The sequence below is a fragment of the Gopherus evgoodei genome, chromosome 5, assembly GCF_007399415.2.
Source record: "Gopherus evgoodei ecotype Sinaloan lineage chromosome 5, rGopEvg1_v1.p, whole genome shotgun sequence".
Taxonomy (NCBI): domain Eukaryota; kingdom Metazoa; phylum Chordata; order Testudines; family Testudinidae; genus Gopherus; species Gopherus evgoodei.
Genome location: NC_044326.1, coordinates 31,877,524 through 31,899,985, shown reverse-complemented (window position 1 = coordinate 31,899,985; position 22,462 = coordinate 31,877,524). Strand labels below are relative to the sequence as shown.

The 22,462-nt window shown below is 43.8% G+C and overlaps 1 protein-coding gene and 1 long non-coding RNA gene across 8 annotated transcripts in view; one reads left to right on the top strand and one right to left on the bottom strand.

Moving 5' to 3' along the window:
• Positions 1-19,847, bottom strand: part of LOC115652178 — a 40,753-nt gene extending 20,906 nt beyond the window's left edge. The window contains exons 1-5 of the long non-coding RNA XR_004000576.1: positions 19,757-19,847; positions 11,980-12,025; positions 10,889-10,978; positions 9,275-9,333; positions 997-1,174 (exon numbers count right to left, since the gene is read on the bottom strand). This is a non-coding gene — a long non-coding RNA (uncharacterized LOC115652178). The remainder of the gene's footprint in view (positions 1-996; positions 1,175-9,274; positions 9,334-10,888; positions 10,979-11,979; positions 12,026-19,756) is intronic.
• The window catches only part of FAM184B (family with sequence similarity 184 member B), a 96,352-nt gene that overhangs the window by 69,495 nt on the left and 4,395 nt on the right, over positions 1-22,462 (top strand). For 5 of the 7 annotated variants that reach the window (XM_030563884.1, XM_030563880.1, XM_030563879.1 and 2 more), the window contains 6 exons: positions 6,463-6,569; positions 7,250-7,382; positions 10,900-11,053; positions 13,568-13,680; positions 15,760-15,938; positions 19,782-19,928. In XM_030563884.1, coding sequence (XP_030419744.1) covers positions 6,463-6,569; positions 7,250-7,382; positions 10,900-11,053; positions 13,568-13,680; positions 15,760-15,938; positions 19,782-19,928 — 833 coding nt within the window. The remainder of the gene's footprint in view (positions 1-6,462; positions 6,570-7,249; positions 7,383-10,899; positions 11,054-13,567; positions 13,681-15,759; positions 15,939-19,781; positions 19,929-22,462) is intronic. The other 2 variants (XM_030563883.1, XM_030563882.1) reach the window with 1 other exon arrangement.

Here is a 22,462-nt window from a genome sequence, read left to right as displayed (position 1 = left end):
CACCACCATGATGTAGCAGCTAAGGGTAACTCCTAAGAACCTGGTGAACTCAAGACCAGCGATCTGCAAATACCACTGGCTACACTGATTGCCCCAAACATCACTTGCCTCATCAAGAGAAAAAACATCACTACCTGCTGCGTGACCACAGCACTACCTGCTGCGTGAGCAATCATCTGAACTGGCCTATTCAGAGAGTCCAGAAGAATAAAAATGGACTTGCAATGGACACACCATCATCACAACGTGGGACAAATGTCTAGCCAAAGAATTCAAATGTAATGTTGCCAGGATGAATTAATGACAGTCACAAAGAACTTTACCACTTTCTGAAGCCCCACGGATGTATAAGTGCTACCATAGGGAACAGCAAAGTACATTTTTGTACCAATAACAGGGTGAATGAACTAAAAGCAATGACAGTTACAATTAACTTTACCAATTTCTGCAGCCAAATAGGCTTGTAAGCAGTTGATGGAAAAACCAAGGAATATAGCCATACTACATAGTCAATCCTGGCTTTATAAAAAGCATTACTGGCAAAATTCTGCATTCATGCCTTCTAGGCCATGAATCCTGTACCCTTATAGGAAGGCTTAATTGGATACTATGAATGAAACAGAGTTTTGAGTTTACATAATTGTTTCATTTTTTCCCCTGCTGTTTGGCATCCATCTTGGGTAGTTTGTGGGGTGGGAGTGGCCAGGAATTCTTTATGGATGGCTGTAGTAAACCACCCAGGATAAAAAGTGTTTTTTGTGGTGTTTCCACCTGGCATCCATCTTGGGTAGCTCAGGGCAGGGGCAGTTTGTAGGGAATGTCCCGTAGGGGAGTTGAAGTATAGTACCCACCACCCAAGATAAACACTTGTCCTCCTGGAATCTAGCATCCTCCTGCATGAAAAAAATTATTTGTCATATCCCCAAATCCTGCCCTAATATACTGAAGAAGAAGTATTTGGCAATAATAATAGAAAACTTGATGATTGGTGCTTACCAGGCTGTGGATCAGGGCCCCAGCTCTGCACTCTGTCTCCCCAAACAGGACCTGAGGGGATCTGCCAGGACTGTCTGCTAACCCATCCTGCTGGGGGGTCCTGACTGGGAGCACCAAGTTCTATAGGCAGCTCCTGTCATGCCTGCCTCTCCTTCCTCCTGGTTCACAAGAAGACCCTCTGCAATCAGGAGGAAATCATGTCAGATGCTGTGTTTAGTGCTCGGACCGGTGCCAAACACCATGCTGAGCTCCCCACAGCAGGGCATGTGTGGGCCATGTGACCAGTCTGGCAGTTGGAGAACTTTGCCTTGCAGTATACGGACTTGAGGTGTTTAATCTGCTCCCAGAATGGTACCACTGTCCAGTGGATGCCCTGCTCAGCTAGCCTCTGAAATCTTTTCATTGAGATGAATATTATGCAAGCTCCTACTAAAGTCATGGCTCTGGATCACCATGCAGCACCTGGTGTGGTGCTCCTGGCAGCTTGCATCATGCTGGGGTTCAGCCATTTTGAAATGGCCAGGCAGGAATCTGATTTGTCAGTACAATCTCCATGCACAAAAGGGGAGGGGGCAAAATGCTGTTCAAGGGAACATAAACAGTGGGTATCTTCTGACCCATAGAGAACAAGTGGGAGGGAACTGAGGGAGCTGAAAAGCAGGAACATACAGACAGGGAATTGTGGAAGTGACAGTGGGGGACTATGTTGTCTCAAGCGTGGTTCACCTTGTAATTGGTACACCCACATCACAAAGTGGGTGAGTAGTTAGGTGGGTCAGATGGTGACACACATTCTTACCCACACCCCCAAATGGGTATGCTTCCTCATATTCTACAGCCCCTAGCCTAGATGCATGTCTAAGTGCTTCCAGTGTGAATGCTAGTAGCAAAAACCTATGGCTCAACACTCGTAAACCCAGAAGTGTAGACATCCTCGTGTTATTTTGAAGGCCAATTTTATCAGCAACAGCAGTATCTAAAACCGTCAGGAAGTGCTGTCTTTCCATTACATGTGGTAAAACAGCCATGACCTCCATAGCTCACAAGTCACAATAAACGTGTTGGTTTCATCTTAGGCCCAAGTGGCCAGTTGGCCTAATCACAGACCTGAGCTGATTCACCATTTCTTTTTCAGTGAGACCTCGGGCTAAAATAGTAGCAGTGTTGGAAGGTGGGTGCAGTTGGCAGGTGGATGAGGGAAGCTTGCCCAGCATCTGCCTGCACTAAGTATATTTATAGCCAGTGTGATTAGTTCCTTGGAACATTACCAAAAAAAATGTTTAAAACATAAATAAATCACCCTATTTTAATGAATAATAATAGGGTGTGAGCCTGGATACAGTTACTCATGCAATAGTCCTTATTCATGCAAGCATTTCCCTTAAACTCAATTGGACTGTATGAGTAGGTGAAGATTATTCACATGAATACAGTTTGCAGGATTGGGTTCATACTCTTTGCAGAGCCCAGTGTGCAGGGCCCTCTCACTCATTTTGTAAGTCATGGTGGGCTTTCACACACACAGAGGGCTTGTAGGATCAGGCCCTCAGTCCTGAGCTGGAGTTCTGAAATGCAGCTTTTTGTCCCAAGTGTCCTATTTTTTTAGTCAGACTTTGTGATTTGGAATCTCTTAGTCAAAAGGTGTTTTTTTGGACTACGCTCTTTATCTGCTTACATTATGCATGCTGTTTTTACTGCTGCTTACAAATGAACAGACAGACGTATCCTTTGATATGGTGCATTAAGTTTACATTTGATCTTAATGAGTACATATTTTACTGGGATAAATGAACCTGAATGCTTATTCCTATCAGTCTTTTTTAATCTGCTCAAAATAGCTTTTATATAATTGTGCCAGTAGATGGCACTAAATATACCATAGATTAACTAAGTGCACAGTGTATATTCCTGCCAGAGTGATTTTAACTGCACGCACACCACTTGTGCTTCTTGCCATAATGGCACAAGGACACTAGATGTAACTAGTTTAGTTTCTATATACATTAAGTAACAAGTCTCGGTATAACTAATATTGTGTGATCTCTTTGTGTGATGTGTGCACCTGTCCATTAGCCACTAGACTGAGTCTACCACCTGACTTTGCATAGGCCACCCCAGTGGTTCATATAGACTGTCAGATTGTAACTTTCTTTTGCTACTGACCGCAGCTTGATTTGACCTATCAAACTATGTGAAAAGTTCCAATATCCACATCCAGCCCCTGATCTAATCCACACATCGCCCCAACCCCCCACAATGAATATTTGAAAGAGACCTGGCCACACGTCAGAGACTTGAATTTGTTTCCAACTTTCTCTATGCATGTAATGAATGGTGAGTAGGGAAGTCTGATATATATAAAAATCATCAGGGTTGATTCAACTGCCCTGTTAGATAAACTTTTTGTTCTTGGCAGCCCTGCGAGAGCTTATTTTTAGCAAGGCTTACCGCTGCTTGCAGCCCTCTATTTTGTCTTAAGTACAAACACTGTAATGCAGCCATGGACACAAATGGCCATGTTCCCCAGCTAAACTGCTACACATGCAGCATCAGGGATCGCAATCCAAAAAGTGGACTTTTACTGCTTGAGCTAAAAGAGTATCCCCACTATCTGTACTACTGCTAGGACTTCAGGCCTTTGTGAGACAGCTACTTGAGGGGCAGCAAATGTATGATCAGAATTGATAATATATCCAGCAAGACCAGTGGGACAAATTCACACAAGCCACTATATTATATATTCTTCTCTCACCCTTGCCCTGTTAAACCAAGCCCAGAGGAGAATCAGAGGCAACAGTTGTGTGCCAAGCAGCCACACATTTATAGGCAACTGGTTCCTGAATGTTGGATTTGAGCTCCTGTGAGCCTCATATACTCCAGGACAACAGCACCTAAGTGGAGGGAATACAGTGTTCTGGTTTGCACTTATGAGCACCAATGCCGTATCTATGAACTGAATGGAATGTCAGACTTAGGGTACGTCTATGCTATGGGATTATTCCGATTTTACATAAACCGGTTTTGTAAAACAGATTGTATAAAGTCGAGTGCACACGGCCACACTAAAGCACATTAATTTGGCGGTGTGCGTTTATGTACCGAGGCTAGCGTCGATTTCCGGAGCGTTGCACTGTCGGTAGCTATCCCATAGTTCCCGCAGTCTCCCCCGCCCATTGGAATTCTGGGTTGAGATCCCAATGCATGATGGTGCAAAAACAGTGTCGTGGGTGATTCTGGGTAAATGTCGTCACTCATTCCTTCCTCCGTGTCTGCTGTTGCTTTCAATCATTTCGCGCCCTTTTTCCCTGGATTGCCCTGGCAGACGCCATAGCATGGCAACCATGGAGCCTGTTTTGCCTTTCTCACTGTCACCGTATGTATACTGGATGCTGCTGACAGAGGTGGTACTGCAGTGCTACACAGCAGCATTCATTTGCCATTGCAAGGTAGCAGAGATGGTTACTAGTTGTTCTGTACCGTCTGCTGCTGTTATGGGTGCTCCTGGCTGGCCTTCACTGAGGTCGGGTGGGGGTGCAAAGACAAAAATGGGAATGACTCCTCGAGTCAATCCCTCCTGTATGGTTTATCTAAAAATAGTCAGTCCTGCCTAGAATATGGGGCAAGTGTACTAGAGAACCAGAGAGCACAGCCGCTCCATGTCAGATCCTGCAGAAATGATGAGCTGCATGCCATTCACGGGGGGTGCCCCTGCAACAACCCCACCCATTGATTCCCTTCTCCCCCAACCTTTCTGGGCTACCATGGCAGTGTCCCCCATTTGTGTGATGAAGTAATAAAGAATGCAAGAATAAGAAACACTGACATTTTAGTGAGATAAAATGAAGGGGAGGCAGCCTCCAGCTGCTATGATAGTCCAGGCAGGACATTAAATGGTGGTGGGGAGAGGAGCCCAGCATCCCGCTGCTATGATAGTCCAGGCAGTACAGAATTTTTTCTTTAGACATGAAAGGGGGTGGGGGTCTGATGGAACTCAAACCCCAGTTGCTATGATGAGGACAGTTACCAGCCGTTCTGTACCATCTACCGGGAATGACCAAGAGTCATTCCTATTTTTAGCCAGGCACCCCCGGCCAACCTCACCTGAGGCCAGCCAGGAGCACTCACGGGCTGATGACGATGGATAGCAGTCATATTGTACCGTCTGCCACCGGGGAGGGGAGGGGAGAGAATGCTGCTATTCATTGCCGCAGCACCGCATCTACCAGCAGCATGCAGTAGACATAGGGTGACATATAAAAAGTCAAGAAACGATTTTTTTCCCTTTTCTTTCATGGGGAGGGAGGGGGGGTAAATTGATGACATATACCCTGAAACACCCCGGACAATGTGTTTGACCCCACGGGCACTGGGAGCTCAGCCAAGAATGCAAATGCTTTTCGGAGACTGCGGGGACTGTGGGATAGCTGGAGTCCTCAGTACTCCCTCCCTCCCTCCATGAGCGTCCATTTGATTCTTTGGCTTTCCCTTAGCTTGTGACACAGCACTGTGCTGTGGCCTCTGTCTGTCATCGCCTGGAGATGATGTTTTTCATTTTGTCTTCTGTAACGGAGCTATGATAGAACAGATTTGTCTCCCCATACAGCGATCAGATCCAGTATCTCCTGTACGGCCCATGCTGGAGCTCTTTTTGGATTTGGGACTGCATCACCACCCGTGCTGATCAGAGCTCTGTGCTGGGCAAACAGGAAATGAAATTCAAAAGTTCGCGGGGCTTTTCCTGTTTACCTGGCCAGTGCATCCGAGTTCAGATTGCTGTCCAGAGCGGTCACAATGGTGCACTGCGGGATACCGCCCAGAGGCCAATGCCGTCGATTTGCGGCCACACTAACTCTAATCCGATATGGTAATACCGATTTCAGCGCTTCTCCTCTCGTCGCGGAGGAGTACAGAAACCGATTTAAAGAGCCCTTTATATCGATATAAAGGGCCTCGTTGTGTGGACGGGTGCAGCGTTAAATCGGTTTAATGCTGCTAAAATCGGTTTAAATGCATAGTGTAGACCAGACCTTAGTCCCTCTTGTGACCAGCCTATACAGGATATAAAATATCTAACTAGGGGAGAGATATGCCTCAGGTGCTAGAGACCTGTGTTGTTGGAACAGCAGGTTCTGAGTTTTGCCCCCAGTGTTGCAAATTCACAGCCACAGCAGATTCATTACCACATGTTTCATGTGATCATCACATACAAAGGAACAAAGACTACCCTGCTTTTATTTTACTCAAAGCTATAAACAATACCAGCCCCACCACTACCAGCCCTGCCAATTATATGCAAAGTTCCTTCCTGTCCTCCTTTGATTGTTTTGCAGAGGAAATAAATTTTTGGAAAAAAAAATTACAAATAGCAAATTAAAGTAACTTTACAATAGAAACAAAGAGCTTGTGTTTAAGCTGAAAGTATCTCTAACAGCAAGCTTCATATTTGCCTTTTTCTTTTAATCCCAGGATCCATTTCTGCAGCAGAAAGACAGGTCTAAACTGCAGAGAGAAAGGGGCAAAGGCCAAGAGCCCTTAAGAGCACAGACAGGGACCAGAAATGAAGCCAAGCCACGGTACAGTGCAATCAGAGGGCTCCAGTGTTATAAAGTGACTTGGAATTTAGGTTGTACTTGGAGTATGTTAATGGAGACAGTAGAGAGGAGTATCCTGAGACCTTGGGAGCTACATCCCTTCAGAGGTTTGGAGCGGTTGTGTGCTGAACCTGAGAAGGGTAAGGGCACACCAAGTGTGTGGGATGGGCCATGCGTGTCTGGGAATGGGGAGAGGTCAAGTAAATCCACTGGGAGAGTGCTCAGCCCCTGGAGAAGGGCAGCAGGCATGCTCAGCCCTGGCAGGAAGGGCTAAGCACCTAGAGAGAGGGAGCACAGTGAGACCCTGGGAGAAACTCTGCATGGAAGCTGTCCTGTGGAGTGAGGGAGTGGCCTTGCATTGCTCATTAGCACCTCCCTCTGGCCATTGCAGTCATGAATGAGTGCCACGAGTGCAAAGCAACTGTAGACTATCAGCAGCTAATAAAGCTTTTCCACTTGACAAGTAATTGTAATTAGCTGATGTAAACCTAGAAAAGCTAGACCACAGGGAAGAAGAGTAAAATGAGCATGCAGTAGTATGGAGAAAGGCAATAATGTGACCAGTTTGGAAATGTGTTGATCACATTAAGTAAATTACAGGGGTACGGATTTGTTGGCCTGCGAGGCTCTCCCTTTAACAACATGGGCTTTGTTTCTTTAAGGCTGGAAAATGCACGTGTCCCCAAAAGGGAAGACAGGCAGCCTTCTCTTACTACTTTACAGAAAGAGAAGGTAAAAGAAGCAAAGGTTTTGCAGGAGGAGTGTCACAACCAAAAGATGGATTTACAAGCTCAGGTACGGTGACAGAACTCTTACATGGTAGATGTGCTCCTTGGCTTGTGAGACATCTGCAACAGTGAATTTTGTTGTGGTAGCTTTTTTGAAGAATCTGTTGCTAGTTATTTAGAAATGTAGCAATTAAAAAAAAAAAGGGAATGAGCATACAATAAATGGCCCCATTGCCCCCCCAAAGAGAAAGCTGTAATTCTAGTTACTCATATGGTAAATATTATTTCTTCTGAATTTATTCATTAGGGTGAGAGAGGGAAAGCACACACCATAGGTCAGAGGAATAAATATCAGGGAGGGAAAGGAATTATTTAAGCTCAGTACCAATGTGGACACAAGAACAAATGGATATAAACTGGCTATCAGGAAGTTTAGACTTGATATTAGATGATGGTTTCTAACCATCAGAGGAGTGAAGTTTTGGAACAGAGTTCCAAGGGGAGTAGTGGGGGCAAAAGACATATTTGGCTTCAGGACTAAGCTTGATAAGTTTATGGAGGGGATGGTATAATGGATAGCCTAATTTTGGCTATTAATTCGTCTTTGGCTACTAGCAGTAAACATGCCCGATGGGATGTTATATGGGGTGGGATCTAAGTTACTACAGAGAATTCTTTCCTGGGTGTCTGGCAGGGGAGTCTTGCCCACATGCTCAGGGTTTAGCTGATTGCCATATATGGGGTCAGGAAGGAATTCTCCTCCAGGGCAGATTGGCAGAAGCTCTGGGTTTTTTTGGCCTTCCTCTGCAGCGTGGGACACGGGTCACTTGCTGGAAGATTCTCTGCACCTTGAAGTCTTTAAACCATGATTTGAGGACTTCAATGGCTCAGACACAGGTTTGATAAAGGAGTGAGTGGGTGAGATTCTATGGCCTGCATTGTGCAGGAGGTCAGACTAGATGATCATAATGGTCCTTTCTGACCTTAAAGAGTCTGACTCTATATAAGTCTAGGATGTGATGCACAGAACTCTCATTACCGCTAACGGGAGTTTGCACTAAACTCTTTATCTACCATTTCGTCAGTGGACCCTTCGATGTCACAACTCAAATGCCACTCAATTAACGGTGCTCTTGAACCTGCTCTTTGAATTGTGCCCTTCGTTACTATGCAGCCTGGACAATGGGCTACCCACGTGAGCGGGAGATGATTTGGAAAGATAAGAGATCAAAGCTCTGATGCTTTATTTTTGTTGGTAAATTACTTGATGCAGTCTAACCAGATGGTAGGTGGGAAAAGGATGGTAGTGTTTCATTATATTCTTTCTCGGAGGTTATTAGCATCCCTGCAGAATTGCTCCATTTCCCACCAGTCAAACACCTCCATCCTCAAGGTGTTCTGTGGCATCCACCATTCTTCAAGCTGGCCATGATTTTCAGAGCTAGATAAACCAGCAGGATCATCATTGAGAGAAATAGGGGGCTCTCTCCCACCAGGAAATGAATGTCCTGTTTTCATAGAGCATCACATGTTCATAAAATATAGCAAAACTGAACACACTTTCTTCAGATGAGTCTGTTTTGATGCTGCGAAGCAGCTGAGTGCAGTGGTTTGTACAGTATATAGCACAGTGGGGTCCTGACTAGTGTTTGTAGGTGCTGTAGTAATACAAATAATAATTGATGAGGTTAACAGCTAACCACAGTCTACTAATTGTACCATTGTTGAAGGTTGCTCAGCTGAAGCAAACTTTAGACCAGCAAGCAAATAACTTCAAAGAATCTCTGAAGGAGCAGACTCTACAGTCCCGCAAAGAGAGAGAGAAGCTTTTGCAGGATCTTTCAGACACCATTCAACAAAGCCAGAATGTTAAAGCACAGCTGGAGGCATCACATCAGAGAGCTCTACAAATGCTAGAGAAAAGCAAAAATCAGGAACTCAGGGTAGTTTTGTACTCACATTGGTGCTGTATATTTTTATTTTCTTACTTGGTTCAGACTTAAATCATCTTAGGGTAACTATAAATGGAGAGATGATTCTCTAAATTAAGGTATTCCCAGTTATCCTAAAGATAGGTCAATATTATTTCAAGTAACAGGCTACCCTGCTGTTCTGATCAATCGCGGCCCTGCTGTTGTGCTATATTTCTTTGTCAGTGCTTGACTATAGATCACACTGTGAATGAAATGTTTTTATAGGAATTATCTGAGCCCGGCCTCAAGAATAAGAGGAAATTCCTAAGAAATATGTATTTAAGTATATTGTTAATAGGACACTGACTTTTTCAGGTTCATCCATAACCCATTTCTACATAGAATATTTATTTACAATATAATAAACTGATTATTTTAATGTATTCAGACTGAAGAAAGTTTAAAAAAATCCACTGCTTTTAAATGCTTATGTAGATTTACCTCATTGACAAAATAATAATCAAAATTCATACTGTGCATTGTCCTAAAGGGAGGTTTCCATTCAAGGAAAAGGTAAATTTTAAAATATCCAGGTGCTTGTGACATTGACTTCATAACCACATTGCACACCTATGATAAATTACCTTTTCTAGTTATAGAGTAAAACCTCACAGTTACAAACACTGTGGGAATGGAGGTTGTTTGTACCTCTGAAATGTTCATAACTCTGAACAAAATGTTATGATAGTTCTTTCAAAAGTTTAACTGAACATAAACTTAATACAGCTTTGAAACTTACTATGTAGAAGAAAAATGCTGCTTTTAACCATCTTAATTTAAATAAAACAAGCACAGAAAAATCAGTTTCCTAACTTTGTCAATTTTTTTAAACTTTCCCTTTATATTTTTAGTAGTTTATGTTTAACACAGTACTTTAAAATATATAAAATATATTTTAGTCTCTGCTACTGCCTGATTGCTAATTTCCTGTTCTAAATGAGGTGTGTGGTTGACCAGTCAATTCGTAACTCTGGTGTTTATAACGCTAGTGTTTGTAACTCTGAGGTTCTACTATACGTGGTAAATTCCCCCTGGGATGGTTATAACTTAGACCATTTGTTTACAGCTTCTGCCTTGGACACTTGGAAAACCACAATGAAGTCAGTCAGGTGGTACAAATCTAATTTAGGGGCGCATTTGGCTCTCAGAATGTCCCAATCACATAGTGCCATATCCTGCAGGCTAGACTCAGTTAAAATTTCACCGACAAGGGCATGTTTATTTTGTCCAAATATGGACCAAGTAAGGACTGCAGGTTTTGGCCAATATATACTAATAACCAATAATGCTGAGGCCTTACTGGAACCTGAAGAAAAATTACCTTTCTAATGACTAATAGTACAGTTTTCAACATTTTGTGTTTCACAGTTGATACAAACATTGAGAACCTCTCAAATTCTACTATAAGAAGTCTGGAAAACTTCTGTTCCTTTGTTGCCTGGTTTTATTTTTTCTTGAGTCTTCTGCTAATCTTGTGTTGATGAAATATCAACATTTGGTGATGCTGCAAATTAAATATGCTGTGCATATGAAGGGTCTGATTCACCTTGCATTAAAGCTGGAGCAGCAAAGTGGTGAATTAGGCCCTACGTATATTTACCTTGCTTGCAGGAGGCAGAAGAACATTTGAAGAAAAAATATGATGACCACATCAAAATCCAACATCGGTCTCACAGAGCGGAAGTACAGGCTTTGGAAGAGAAGGCAAAGAAAGAATTACAGGGTGAACTTGAACGGCTACAAAAACAGCAAGCTGCACTGATAGGTACAACAAGCCATGTGTCACACAGAGCTTCCTACTTTATTATCATTTGAGAAATGCGCTGGTCATTCCATGCCCTGCAAATTCAGCTTTCTGTCAGCCCCTGCTGTATTTCCCAAAGTTTTAGTCATACATGCTTATTGTTAACTTAGCTCCTAGTTGTCAGTGGCCTGTTTAATAAAGCTGCTGTTGCAGACACAGCAAATCAGTACATGATAGCTGGAAATTTGTCAGATTTTCTTTGTTTCTTTTACATCAGGAATTATCAGCTGTGGCCCAAGTGTGTCCCACTGAGTTCTATGATGCTGCCAATGGCAGCCTTCATCATACTACTGTGATCTGCAAATATCTCAGCCTAAAATGCTCAGGTCTAGATGCAGTATTGTGTGCTGGGACCTGTAGTCTCTTTGCACAGCACCTTAAAGCTGAGAGGCTTCAATTTGCTCTACTTTCTGCAAATTAAGCACGTCCCCCAGTAGGGTGACCAGAGAGCAAGTCTATATTATAGAGCTATACCTATCTCATAGAGCTGGAAGGGACCCTGAGAGATCAAAGTCCAGCCTCCTGCCTTTACTAGAAGGACCAAGTACTGATTTTTGCTACAGATCCCTAAGTAGCCACCTCAAGAATTGAACTCAGAACACCCTGGGTTTAGCAAGCCAATGCTGAAACCACTGTGCTATCCCTCCCTCCTAAAAAAAAAATGTGAAAAATCAGGATGGAGGGTAAGAGGTGCCTATATAAGAAAAAGCCCCAAATATTAGGACTGTTTTTATAAAATCAGGACATCTGGTCACCCTATCCCCCAGATTCATGGCAAATTGCCTGCACAGCCCTCACTTGAATAAAGTCTGAACACTCCTGATTACACTAAGTCTTTTCTTTTGCAATTGCCTCTGTCTTGATTGTTTCTAGCCAGTGTGACTTACCTGGTACTGGATCATAAGTGAAGTGTTTGGGCTTTTTTTTTTTCACCTGGCAAGAAAGTGAGGGAAAAGTGAGGCTGAATGATGCAAATGTTATCATCTTTACTTTTAAAAAAGCAATACTCGTGGCGCGCACACTATTGTAATTACCATTAAGTTGTCATGTGAAATCATAAGAAATCAATATATTTCATTGTATAATAAAATGATTTAGACCCATTTAACAATAACTAACTAGTAGCCTAAAACCATTAAAAAATGGACATGCCACTACACTTGGACATATGAGTGGAAATTCACCCTTGTGCTGAGGGCCACCAGGGCTGGCTCTAGGCACTAGCAAAGAAAGCAGGTGCTTGAGGAGGCCAATGGAAAGGGGTGGCACATCCAGGTCTTTGGTGGCAATTTGGCAGCGGGTCCCTCAGTGTCTCTCGGAGTGAAGGACTTGGCACCGAATTGCTGCCAAAGAATGAAGCAGCACGGTAGAGCTGCCACCAATCACAGCTTTATATATTTTTTTCCCACCGCTTGGGGCGGCAAAAAAGCTTTAGCCAGCCCTGAGGGCCACCGTAGGCCTGCACATCTCTAAGTCCCAAACTACAGGAGGGACAAAGTGGTGCACAGGCCTCCTGCTGGCCCTCTGTAAAGTGATGAATCTCACCCAGAGGTGAAAGAGGAGTAGCAGAAAAAGTGAATCCTGTAGGAGCATTCACATGCTAGGAGTTAAACACAGGCTTTGCTGAACAAGGGCCCAAAAGAGGAAGCAACCCGTGCGAAGTTAAAAACTACTTATTCATTTGCAGAAATATGAAAAAAAAGTGGTGTTAGAAAATCAGCTTTTCACTTGATGCTGGTAGCTGGCTGTACAGAAAAGAGAAGCTGGGAAGTCAGAAATGTGTGTAAGAACCTTATGTAAGATTCTAATTTGGTTACTAAGGAGATGTTAAACTCACAGAAAAAGGATAGTTCAGTGGTTTGTGGACTAGCCTGCTAAACCTAGGGTTGTGAGTTCAATATTTGAGGGGGCCACTTAGGGATCTGGGGCAAAATCAGTACTTTTAAGGTCCCTTCTAGTTCTATGAGATAGGTGTGTATATCTCCATATTAATACAATTCCCTAGGAAGTGTTTCAGACTATTCAACCTGTGCAAGACAAGGACTATAACAGGGTTTAAAAGAGAAGTAGAGAAATTCATGGAGGTTAAGTCCATTAATGGCTGTTAGCCAGGATGGGTAAGGAATGGTGCCCCTAGCCTCTGTTTGTCAGAGGGTGGAGATGGATGGCAGGAGAGAGATCACTGGATCATTACCTGTTAGGTTCACTTCCTCTGGGACACCTGGCATTGGTCACTGTTAGAAGATAGGATACTGGGCTAGATGGACCTTTGGTCTGACCCACTATGGCCATTCTTATGTTCTTGCTCTTTCCAGTCTTATTCAGTGGACAGAATGGTGGCACAATTGAGTGTCAAGGCAAAACTTAATGCTTTAACTTCTTCATCTCCTACTGCAAAAGTAGATGTGTGCAGTGCCCTATGTCTGGCCTCTTACCTTCTTCACTCCCTGATAAGTCTTTTGTTATTGTTGCTAGAAACTCTGAGGATGGAGCTGTCGGAGCAATATGCATCCTGCACCGGTCACAAAAAGCAAATGGAAGAACTCCAGACAGAGCTGAAGAATGTGAGAGCACTGAAGAAGCAACAGGCAAGCTTCCAGTGTTTACTTCATCAACATACAGTGTTACTGATCAGCTGGTAAAACTCTGTTTTAGGTTTTAATTGACACTATTCCTGTTTAGAAACAGACGGGGTCTCCTTCCTTTGACTCACAGTCCAAAGGCATTAGCACTGTTTATCAGCATTTTGATGGGCAGATTTGTATTTCCTGGCGCATTTTGAGAATATGATCTACAACAAAAATAAACATTCAACGAAATGATCAGTAATTTCCACATTCATTGTATATGTCAGCAGCAATGGGGATCTTACCGCACTCACATTTGATATTGGTAATCCACCAACACTGATCAGGGATTAATTGAATAGGAATGCTATCAGCCCATTCAAAGTACAGCATTCTGATTAGGAGTCCGTGTAGCTTTCCTCCATATTCAGTGGGAAACTTATAAACGGAGTCTGTCCCCTTTCCAGTGTTTGGTATTGTACAGCATTTCATGTGTTTAAAAGTACTTGCTCCTTGTTCTTCCTTATATACAATGTGCCCCACATTTTCAAACATTTTGTGCCTAACAATAGACAAAAGTGGCCTGATTTTTAAAGGTGCAGCACACGCAAGAGCACCATTGATTTAATGACTGATGCAGGTGCTCAGCACCTCTAAAACAACAATTATTGATGTTTATTGTTAGGTGTCTAACTGTAGATTTAGGAACCTAACGTTAAGCATCTTGGTTTGAAAACTTGGACTTGTGTGTGCATGTGTGAAATTTTAGTGGAGGATATTTGTGTCTGTACTACATAAGATGAATACATATATATTTTAGAACCCAATCCCTTGATTATATATTAGCCAGTTAATTTCTCATTATATTCAGTTACTTTATAGACTCTTCATGCCATGCAGCTTCCTGGCACCTTTTAAAAAGATCCTGACCATTGAAAGATCCTGTTCATTGAAAGTATTCCTAAAATCTGTTTGAATGTATTTTGCTGTTTTGACTCGTATTTTTAAACATTCATTGGTGGTGGTGGTGGTTGCAGTGGTGTTTTATTTCTGGCAGTTTGCTTGGAACAGAGAAAACAGTTCTGAATGACCATATTTGAAAGTGACATGATAACAAATTGTAGCGGAGTGGCCACCCCACTCCTGCTCGGAGGGGTTAAAACAGCCCTGGAGAGGGCTGCAGAGGGGAAAAGAGAGGCTGATTGGGGAGGCAGCCACAGGTGAGGCCACGCCCCAATCAGGCCATGTCTGGCCCTATAAGAGGGCTGAGGGCCAGAGATAGAACTGCACACTCTCTCACTTGCTTCCTGAGAGAGATGGACCTGGCTGCCTGGGAGCTGAGAAGGGTACCTGAGGTGGAGCAGTGCTGGGGAAAGGCAGAGGGAGCTGGGGAGTTCCAGCCGGGAAAAACCCCAGACTGCAGGCCTTCTCAAAAGGGCCAAATAGGTACTGGGGCTGCAGAGGGGCAGCCCAGGAATAGGCAAAGGCAGTTGGTCCAACCCCCTTGCCGATGATGAGTGGTTTACAGACTGCAGTCTGCCTCAGTGAGTGGGAGCTAGATGGTGACTGGCAGTAGCCACTGAGGCAAGGAGGGGATAGGAGGTTGGGGGCTCCCCTGGGAGGGGAGACCAGAGGGGTTACTGCTGGGGGCAGAACCCTGGTAAGCAAGGGCACCGGGGTTTGAGAGGGACACAGCATCAGCCAGCAGAGGATGTTCCAGAGCTGAAAAAGAACTAATTCCCTGCACAACCAGCAAGAGGCGCTGTGCCAGTGAGTCACTGCCCTGCCATACACCTGTACTACATAAACCATGCTGTACATCATAAACTTTGTGTTTGAGTTACTTTATTCACAACTGAATCGCTTGATCATGATAACCAGTTGCAATCCTGTGAGAACCTCTGAATACTTAACTAGCAGGTAGGAGGGATAGCTCAGTGGTTTAAGCATTAGGCTGCTAAACCCAGGATTGTGAGTTCAATCCTTGAGGAGGCCATTTGGGGATTGGCCCTGCTTTGAGCAGGGGGTTGAACTAGATCTCTTGCGGTCCCTTCCAACTCTAATAATCTATGAAATAGCTAATTTTGGACTCTTTCTTAGGAAGGAAGTAACCAAAACCAGATTACATTTCTTAATGAGGAACTAGAGAAATGTCAGAATGAGATTGCTGGGCTCAAAGAGAATTCACTTCTAAAGAACACAATGGATGTGCTCAGTCCAGAGATGGACTCACAGAAGCAAAAGTCTACACAGCTTCAGGACAAGGAGAAGCAACACAGGTCTGCCTTATATTATTGCGCTTCACAGGTGCCTCATAGAGGGTCAGCATATTGCTAACATCAATATTCCTCCTAATGCTGTGAGAGATCTGAATTTATCCTTCCTAAAGAGAATCATATTTTAGGTTTGGAGCTTTTCAAAAGCAGTCTTCACTTTTAGCAGTTCATAACAGTGCAACCAGCATTCCCCTTCCTGGCTGCATTGAAATATTGATGTTTACTGCTCCATCCATCTAAATACATGACAAAGAAATGTGTCCTTTGTAGCCACCCAGGAGTGATCCAGGGAACGCTACTTACTTTCAAATTATAATGAACTAAAGGTTGACCAGTCCAAAACTTCCCTCATGCCCTAAACACTAAATTCATTATAAATGTCTGAGAACTAGTATCAGCCTTCCAAAATAAGGGCTTCCCACAGGGTTAAAAACCAATCTCTGCTCCTCAGCTAGTAACCAGCCAAGTGTTTAGACATCCCAGGGATTGCTTTTGAATGATAATCGCAGTGATCCCTGCATATATGGGGCTCAGTTATGACTAAGAGGTCCAGGACTGCCCTGGGGAGGGGATATGACAGTAACTATTGGCATTGTGCCTGCAGAGGTCAGGAGCAGACAATATGCCTCCTGGCCAGAGGGAGGAGCACACACACTGGTGAAGATGCATGATTGGGAAATGTGTAGAGTGTGTTCCCTAAACATTGCCATAAGCTAGTGTGCAGGGGCAACAGGGCACAGGATCATGGCCCAGAGGTGTCCCACTGGGGCATTGGATACTGCTGCAGTGCTTGCAGTCTCACTCTCTTTGCACGCAAGGGCTGCAGGCTATCTCCTGCTCTAGACCATAAGGGTTTCCCTGGGCTGGTGCAGCCATTGTTTGTTTGGCTCATAGTTTGTAAAGTGTTTTGAATGCTTTGGGATCTTTGGAGGAAGAACATCACTCAACATTGCTAGTGTTGTAATGAAAATGAGGAGAGACGGGGGGATCCAGAGTCACATTTTCAGAAAGCTTCTCCACTGGTATAGAATGCTTGCCCATAATTACTCAATTTGTATGACAGTTGGTCCCCAGCCACCGGACAGACCCTTTAAAAATCTGGCTAGGATAGACTAGAAAGAGAACTCAAGGAACATATTGAGAAACTCATTACCTTCAGGAGTGCCTGAGTAACGCTGTTGGCTTTTACCAGTAAGTAACTAATTAATGAATGGGAATGAATCCCCCTCTTATACCATTTTGGAAGTTACTTGAAGGTGACTTTAAACTAAGTCAAGTATTAAAAAAGAACTGGAGACTTTGCAACAAGATCAACAGAAAGAAATGCAAACCACAGAGTCTAATTTCAACAGCGCTTCCAGTTACCGTGGAGGTATTTAGAACATGTGTTCATGAAGGAATAAATCTTCACAAGCTGATAAGATGATAGGAAAAACGAACAACGACCTGAGGCTAAAAAAGGAGAAATGCTTAGGGAAACGTTTGAGGTGTAAAAATTATCAACAGCAAAAGTATCTGGGTATTAGGCTAAGGGAAGTATATCAAGTGGTCTCATTACAGTAGCAGAATGCAAGGAATAAGAGTGGATGACCCAAATGCTCATTGCTGGTCATAATACCAGTTATTTAATTTCAGCCTTTTGCTAACTCATAGAATGGCTCAGCCAAGCAATTGGTAGCATGGTATGAGGTACAATGCATGTGCCAGCAATCACAGGCATCCTGGATTTTATTTTTGCAGATCACACATTCGAGGAGCTGGAATCTGAAGCCCTTGTTTGGGACGATAGTAATAATATTTTAAAATTTAAAGTGCCATATGTTCATGTAAATTTGATACTATTCCTTTCAGGGCATTGACTCTCCCTTCTTTAAGTTGTTTTTCAGTTGGAAGCTCTGACTGATGACTATTGTAGCCTGTAAAAGCAGCAAAGAATCCTGTGGCACCTTATAGACTAACAGACATTTTGGAGCATGAGCTTTCGTGGGTGAATACCCACTTCCTCAGATGCATGTCATGCATCTGAGGAAGTGGGTATTCACCCACGAAAGCTCATGCTCCAAAATGTCTGTTAGTCTATAAGGTGCCACAGGATTCTTTGCTGCTTTTACAGATCCAGACTAACACGGCTACCCTCTGATATTGTAGCCTGCAGTCATGTCTCTCATATGTTGGGGGTGGAAGCACAGAACAGGCCCACCACAAAGAGGATAGAGATTTGTATACACAAGCTTATTATAACTGCTGTTATGGAAAGTTTTAATTGCTAAGCAGCAGAGCAAATTCTCCTAGAACTGGGGTAATGAAATAAGATTTTTTAGCTCACAGTTGTCACCAAGTGGGGGGCTGTGTGTGAGAGGATCAGATAAACATATGACAGTCTGTCCCGCTCAGCGGGATCATTTACAGCATTAGTGACATGTACAGTATTAGTCCCATAATCTTGATGTCAAACCAAGTGTAAAGTATTTCTCATGTGGTACCATGGTCAAATTAAATGCAGTATCAAAGAGCTTCAGCTTAAATTCCCAGATTCCCTCAAACAACTAAACATAAATACTGCTAACAGGGAATTCACATAATATATTACTGTCACTTTCAACCTCAAGATTGACTGTCCTTGGTGTTTCTCTGATGCTTCAAGCCAATTACAGCCAGAATGCCAACAGCATCATGTTGGCCAGGACCCCTTTGAATCCAAATGCAACTTGGACGAGGCTCAGATCCTGTAACCCCAAGGATCATTTCCCTCTTCTCAGAGCTGCTTGCATCCCCGTTCCCTGGAGAGTCACGCAGTGGTGTCCAGCTTTAACTTCCAGTGAAAGCTTCTGTAGTCTTATCTATAGTTATAGGTTCCTTTAACTAATTACCCAACCCAAGGAGAGGATTTACACCTACTGTAATCTGTGAGAGTTCAGCCTCAAGATTGACTACAGTAGAGAGGTTTTCAATAGAAGAGTGACCCCATGGTGCACCACATAGACTATACAGAGCTCTATCTGTAATAACTGGTTGGTTAATAAAAGTAAACAGCAACACACACACTGCAATCTGGTAAAGGAGAGAGAGGCCATACAGAATGCATAGTATTTGCATTATCCACACTGTGTCTTGCGAAAAACAAGAAATGTTAGTCGTTATCCTCACCACCAGTGGTTATGAATCTGGTGTTTCTCCCGAGGTACGAAGGCCAGCATACAACTTTTGTAAAGTGTTACACTGACACCCAGTGGGGTTCACACATTTCTCCCCCTTTTCTTTATTTGAACTTCCATACGCCACTACTATTGGAGTGTCCTGTTTTTCATAGGCTAATTCATTAGTTCACTTTATACTCATTAACATTTATGTCACTTTATCACCATAGTAACAGGTGATTACCTTAAGGAACTCTCTTAACATTTCATCCCAGCTGCCAACAATCACCTTGTGATTTCTTCTGATCTGTTGTTATCCAAACTCAGCAGTTATTTTCAAAACATCAGCATATTTCACACAAACACAAGCTCAGGAAGTTGATTATTACCTTACTTAACTGTATTATAAAGATAATTTAGCATAATTTATCCTAAGCTTAATATCTTACAAGCCTGAGGCCCATAGGCCCTGTGTTATAACATTAATTCATATATTTCACCTCAATATCCTAAATATTTCTGGTATCTTTTATCCTTGGCTGAACTCCACAGGAGCCCCATCAGTGGGTGCTGTGCATGAACTGTGCTGCGTTAACCCCATCCCAAGCCTAAAAAAATCAGAGCTCTTAATAGTCTTTACCCATCAGTAACTCACTAATGAATGTTAAAACACTTGAGACTTACATAATTTTTAACACCATTTTGACAGGCTACTGGAAGAAGACCTCAAAGTCAAGCACCAAAAAGAACTGGACATCTTGAAACAAGAGCATCGTAAGGAAATCCAGAACATGATAGCTGATTTCAGCAGTGCTCAGGCCCATCTCCAAGCAAAGATTGTCTCCCTAGAAACCGAGTAAGTGATTTCAATAAGACACAGCTGCAGTAAGGATGTTTCACTATATCAGTGATAAGTATTAATTATTGTTAATTATTATTTTCATTACATATGGGTGGAATATTTTAAGTGTTGGAATAACAGTGTATTGTTAACTATTTCCCAGGCACTCAAACAAGGCACAACTATACTCTAATGAAGCATAGATATGCCTGACTGTGCAAATCTATACAAACATAATATCAGCACCAGTAAATTACACCATGCACTCTTGCACTTATGCATCTCATCAGTCTTACTAACTTTAAAATAATTTACATCATGAGACGATCCCATTGGCCCTGATCCTGCAAACACTTACACACATAATTAACTTAACTTCAAAGGAACTACATACATGAGTAAAGTTAAGCATGTGTGTAAGTATTTTTAAGATAGGGACCAAAGCGGGAATGACAGAGGATAAACCATGTAGTTGCTGAAGCTAGGTTAGTTCTAGATTAGATTCAGGGGAGTAGGAGTCAGGAGACCTGGATTCTGTTCCTGGCTCTGGGTCAAGGTGCTCACACTCTGTGCCTCAGTTTTCCCATTTCACAAATATGGCAAATATCCCTTGGTAAAGTGCTTTGAGCTCTTTAGAGGAAGGTGCTCTGTAACTGCAAAGTGGCTATTAGATCATTACTAGTATTACTAATTTTGATTTATAAATATTAAAAAGGCACCTCTGAAACAACAGACACTCCTGACATCAGTTAAAAAAGCAAAATAACTACTACTTAAACCCAGTGCTGAGCTGGAGCCGGTTCGCGCCGGTTCGCACCGGTTCATGCGAACCGGTTGTTAAATTTAGAAGTTGGTTTAGAACCGGTTGTTAAAGGGGTGGGCAATTGAGAGAAGGAAGTTTTTCTGTCATTTCTCTGGCCCGCGGGACCGTCCTGTCCAGCCCGCCTGAGCTCCCAGCTGGGGAGGCTCCCCCAGCCCCTTTCCTGCCATTCCCCCTCTCACAGAGCCTCAGCATGCCATACTGCCGGTGCCAGCGCTCTGGACTGCTCCTGGGCAGCTCTGCAGCTCCTGCCACTTTGAGCGGCATGATAATGGGGTGGGGCTGTGAGTGCCAGTGAGCTGCGTGTCATCTATACATGATGGGGGCTGGGCCGGGCTGGGAGGAGGGTTTGGATAAGGGGCAGGAAGTGGTTGGAGGGGACGAAGGTTCTGGGAGGCGGTCAGGGGATGGAGAACGGGGGGGGGGGGGGTTGCGTAGGCGTGGGATTCCTGGGGGTCTGTCGGGGTGGTGGATGGGGTCAAGGCAGCCAGGGGACAGGGAGCGGGGCGAGTTTGGTGGAGTTCTGGGGGGCAGTTAGGGTAGGGGTCTTGGGAGAGGGTGGCCAGGAGGCAAGGAGTGGGGAGTGTTGATGGGTTGCGGGTTCTGAGGGAGGCAGTTGGGGGCAGAACGTGGGTTGGGATCAGATGTGGAGGGGAAACAGGCTGTTTGGAAGGCACATGGGGCTTGTACTCACTGAGCGGTTCCCTACCGGTTCTTCGGCAGTGGGTCCTTCACTTACTCCGAGTCTTCGGCGGCACTGAAGGACTCGCTGCCGACGTGCCGCCGAAGACCCGGAGCAAGTGAAGGACTCTCCGCCGAAGAACCGGTAGGGAACTGCCCAGTGAATACAAGCCCCACGTGCTGCCCATGTGGTAGGCCGGTTCCTAAGATTTTCGCAGCTCATCACTGCTTAAACCCACAACAGCCAATGAAACTCAATCCCCAACAAAAATCCCCACCTCCAGACACAAACTGACTCCATTACACCACTCTCTCTGCTAAAGCCTGACAAAAGTGAGGCACCTTTCAGCATGCTGTGAAGGTCAGCAGCTCTGGGCTGTTTCAGACAATGTGAAGAATTGATTCCAAAGCTCAGGGTCCCTCCCAAAGACTGCTCCCAGCCCTCTCCCTTTTAAATCAAGTGCCTCCATCAATTAGGATGACCAGACAGCAAATGTGAAAAATCAGGACAGGGGTGGAGGGTAATAGGAGCCTATATAAGGAAAAACCCAAAAATCGGGACTGTCCCTATAAAATTGGGACACTTGATCACCCTACCACCAATCACAGCTGTGGTAGCATGGCACTGGGAGAGGGGCAGTCCAAGCCATTGATTCTGTTTTATCTGAGTGCCGAGGTATCCAACTCCAGCTGGAGAGGCTAGAGGCTTCCTTTCTCTTGACAATTTCCAGCTAAAACAAAAGAATAAATAAAATACATTCTCTATAGTATATTGCTTACTATCACCACTTGTAGCTTATATGAATTTAGGCCCAAATCCTGCCTGAGGAGTGGATACCACAGACCCCTGTTCGCTCCTGTGCAGAGTCCTACTGACAACATCAGCTAGATACACCTAGTGTACATGGCTGACTTCAGCTGAACTTTGCCCAGGAGCGGAGGGGGAGCACATTTGTGTTTAATGTGTGCTTTCTTCACCACATCCCTCTTTTTAAAAAAATACAGTTTTGTCAGGGGAGCCCTGAATATTTTCCTGGATTTCAGGGAT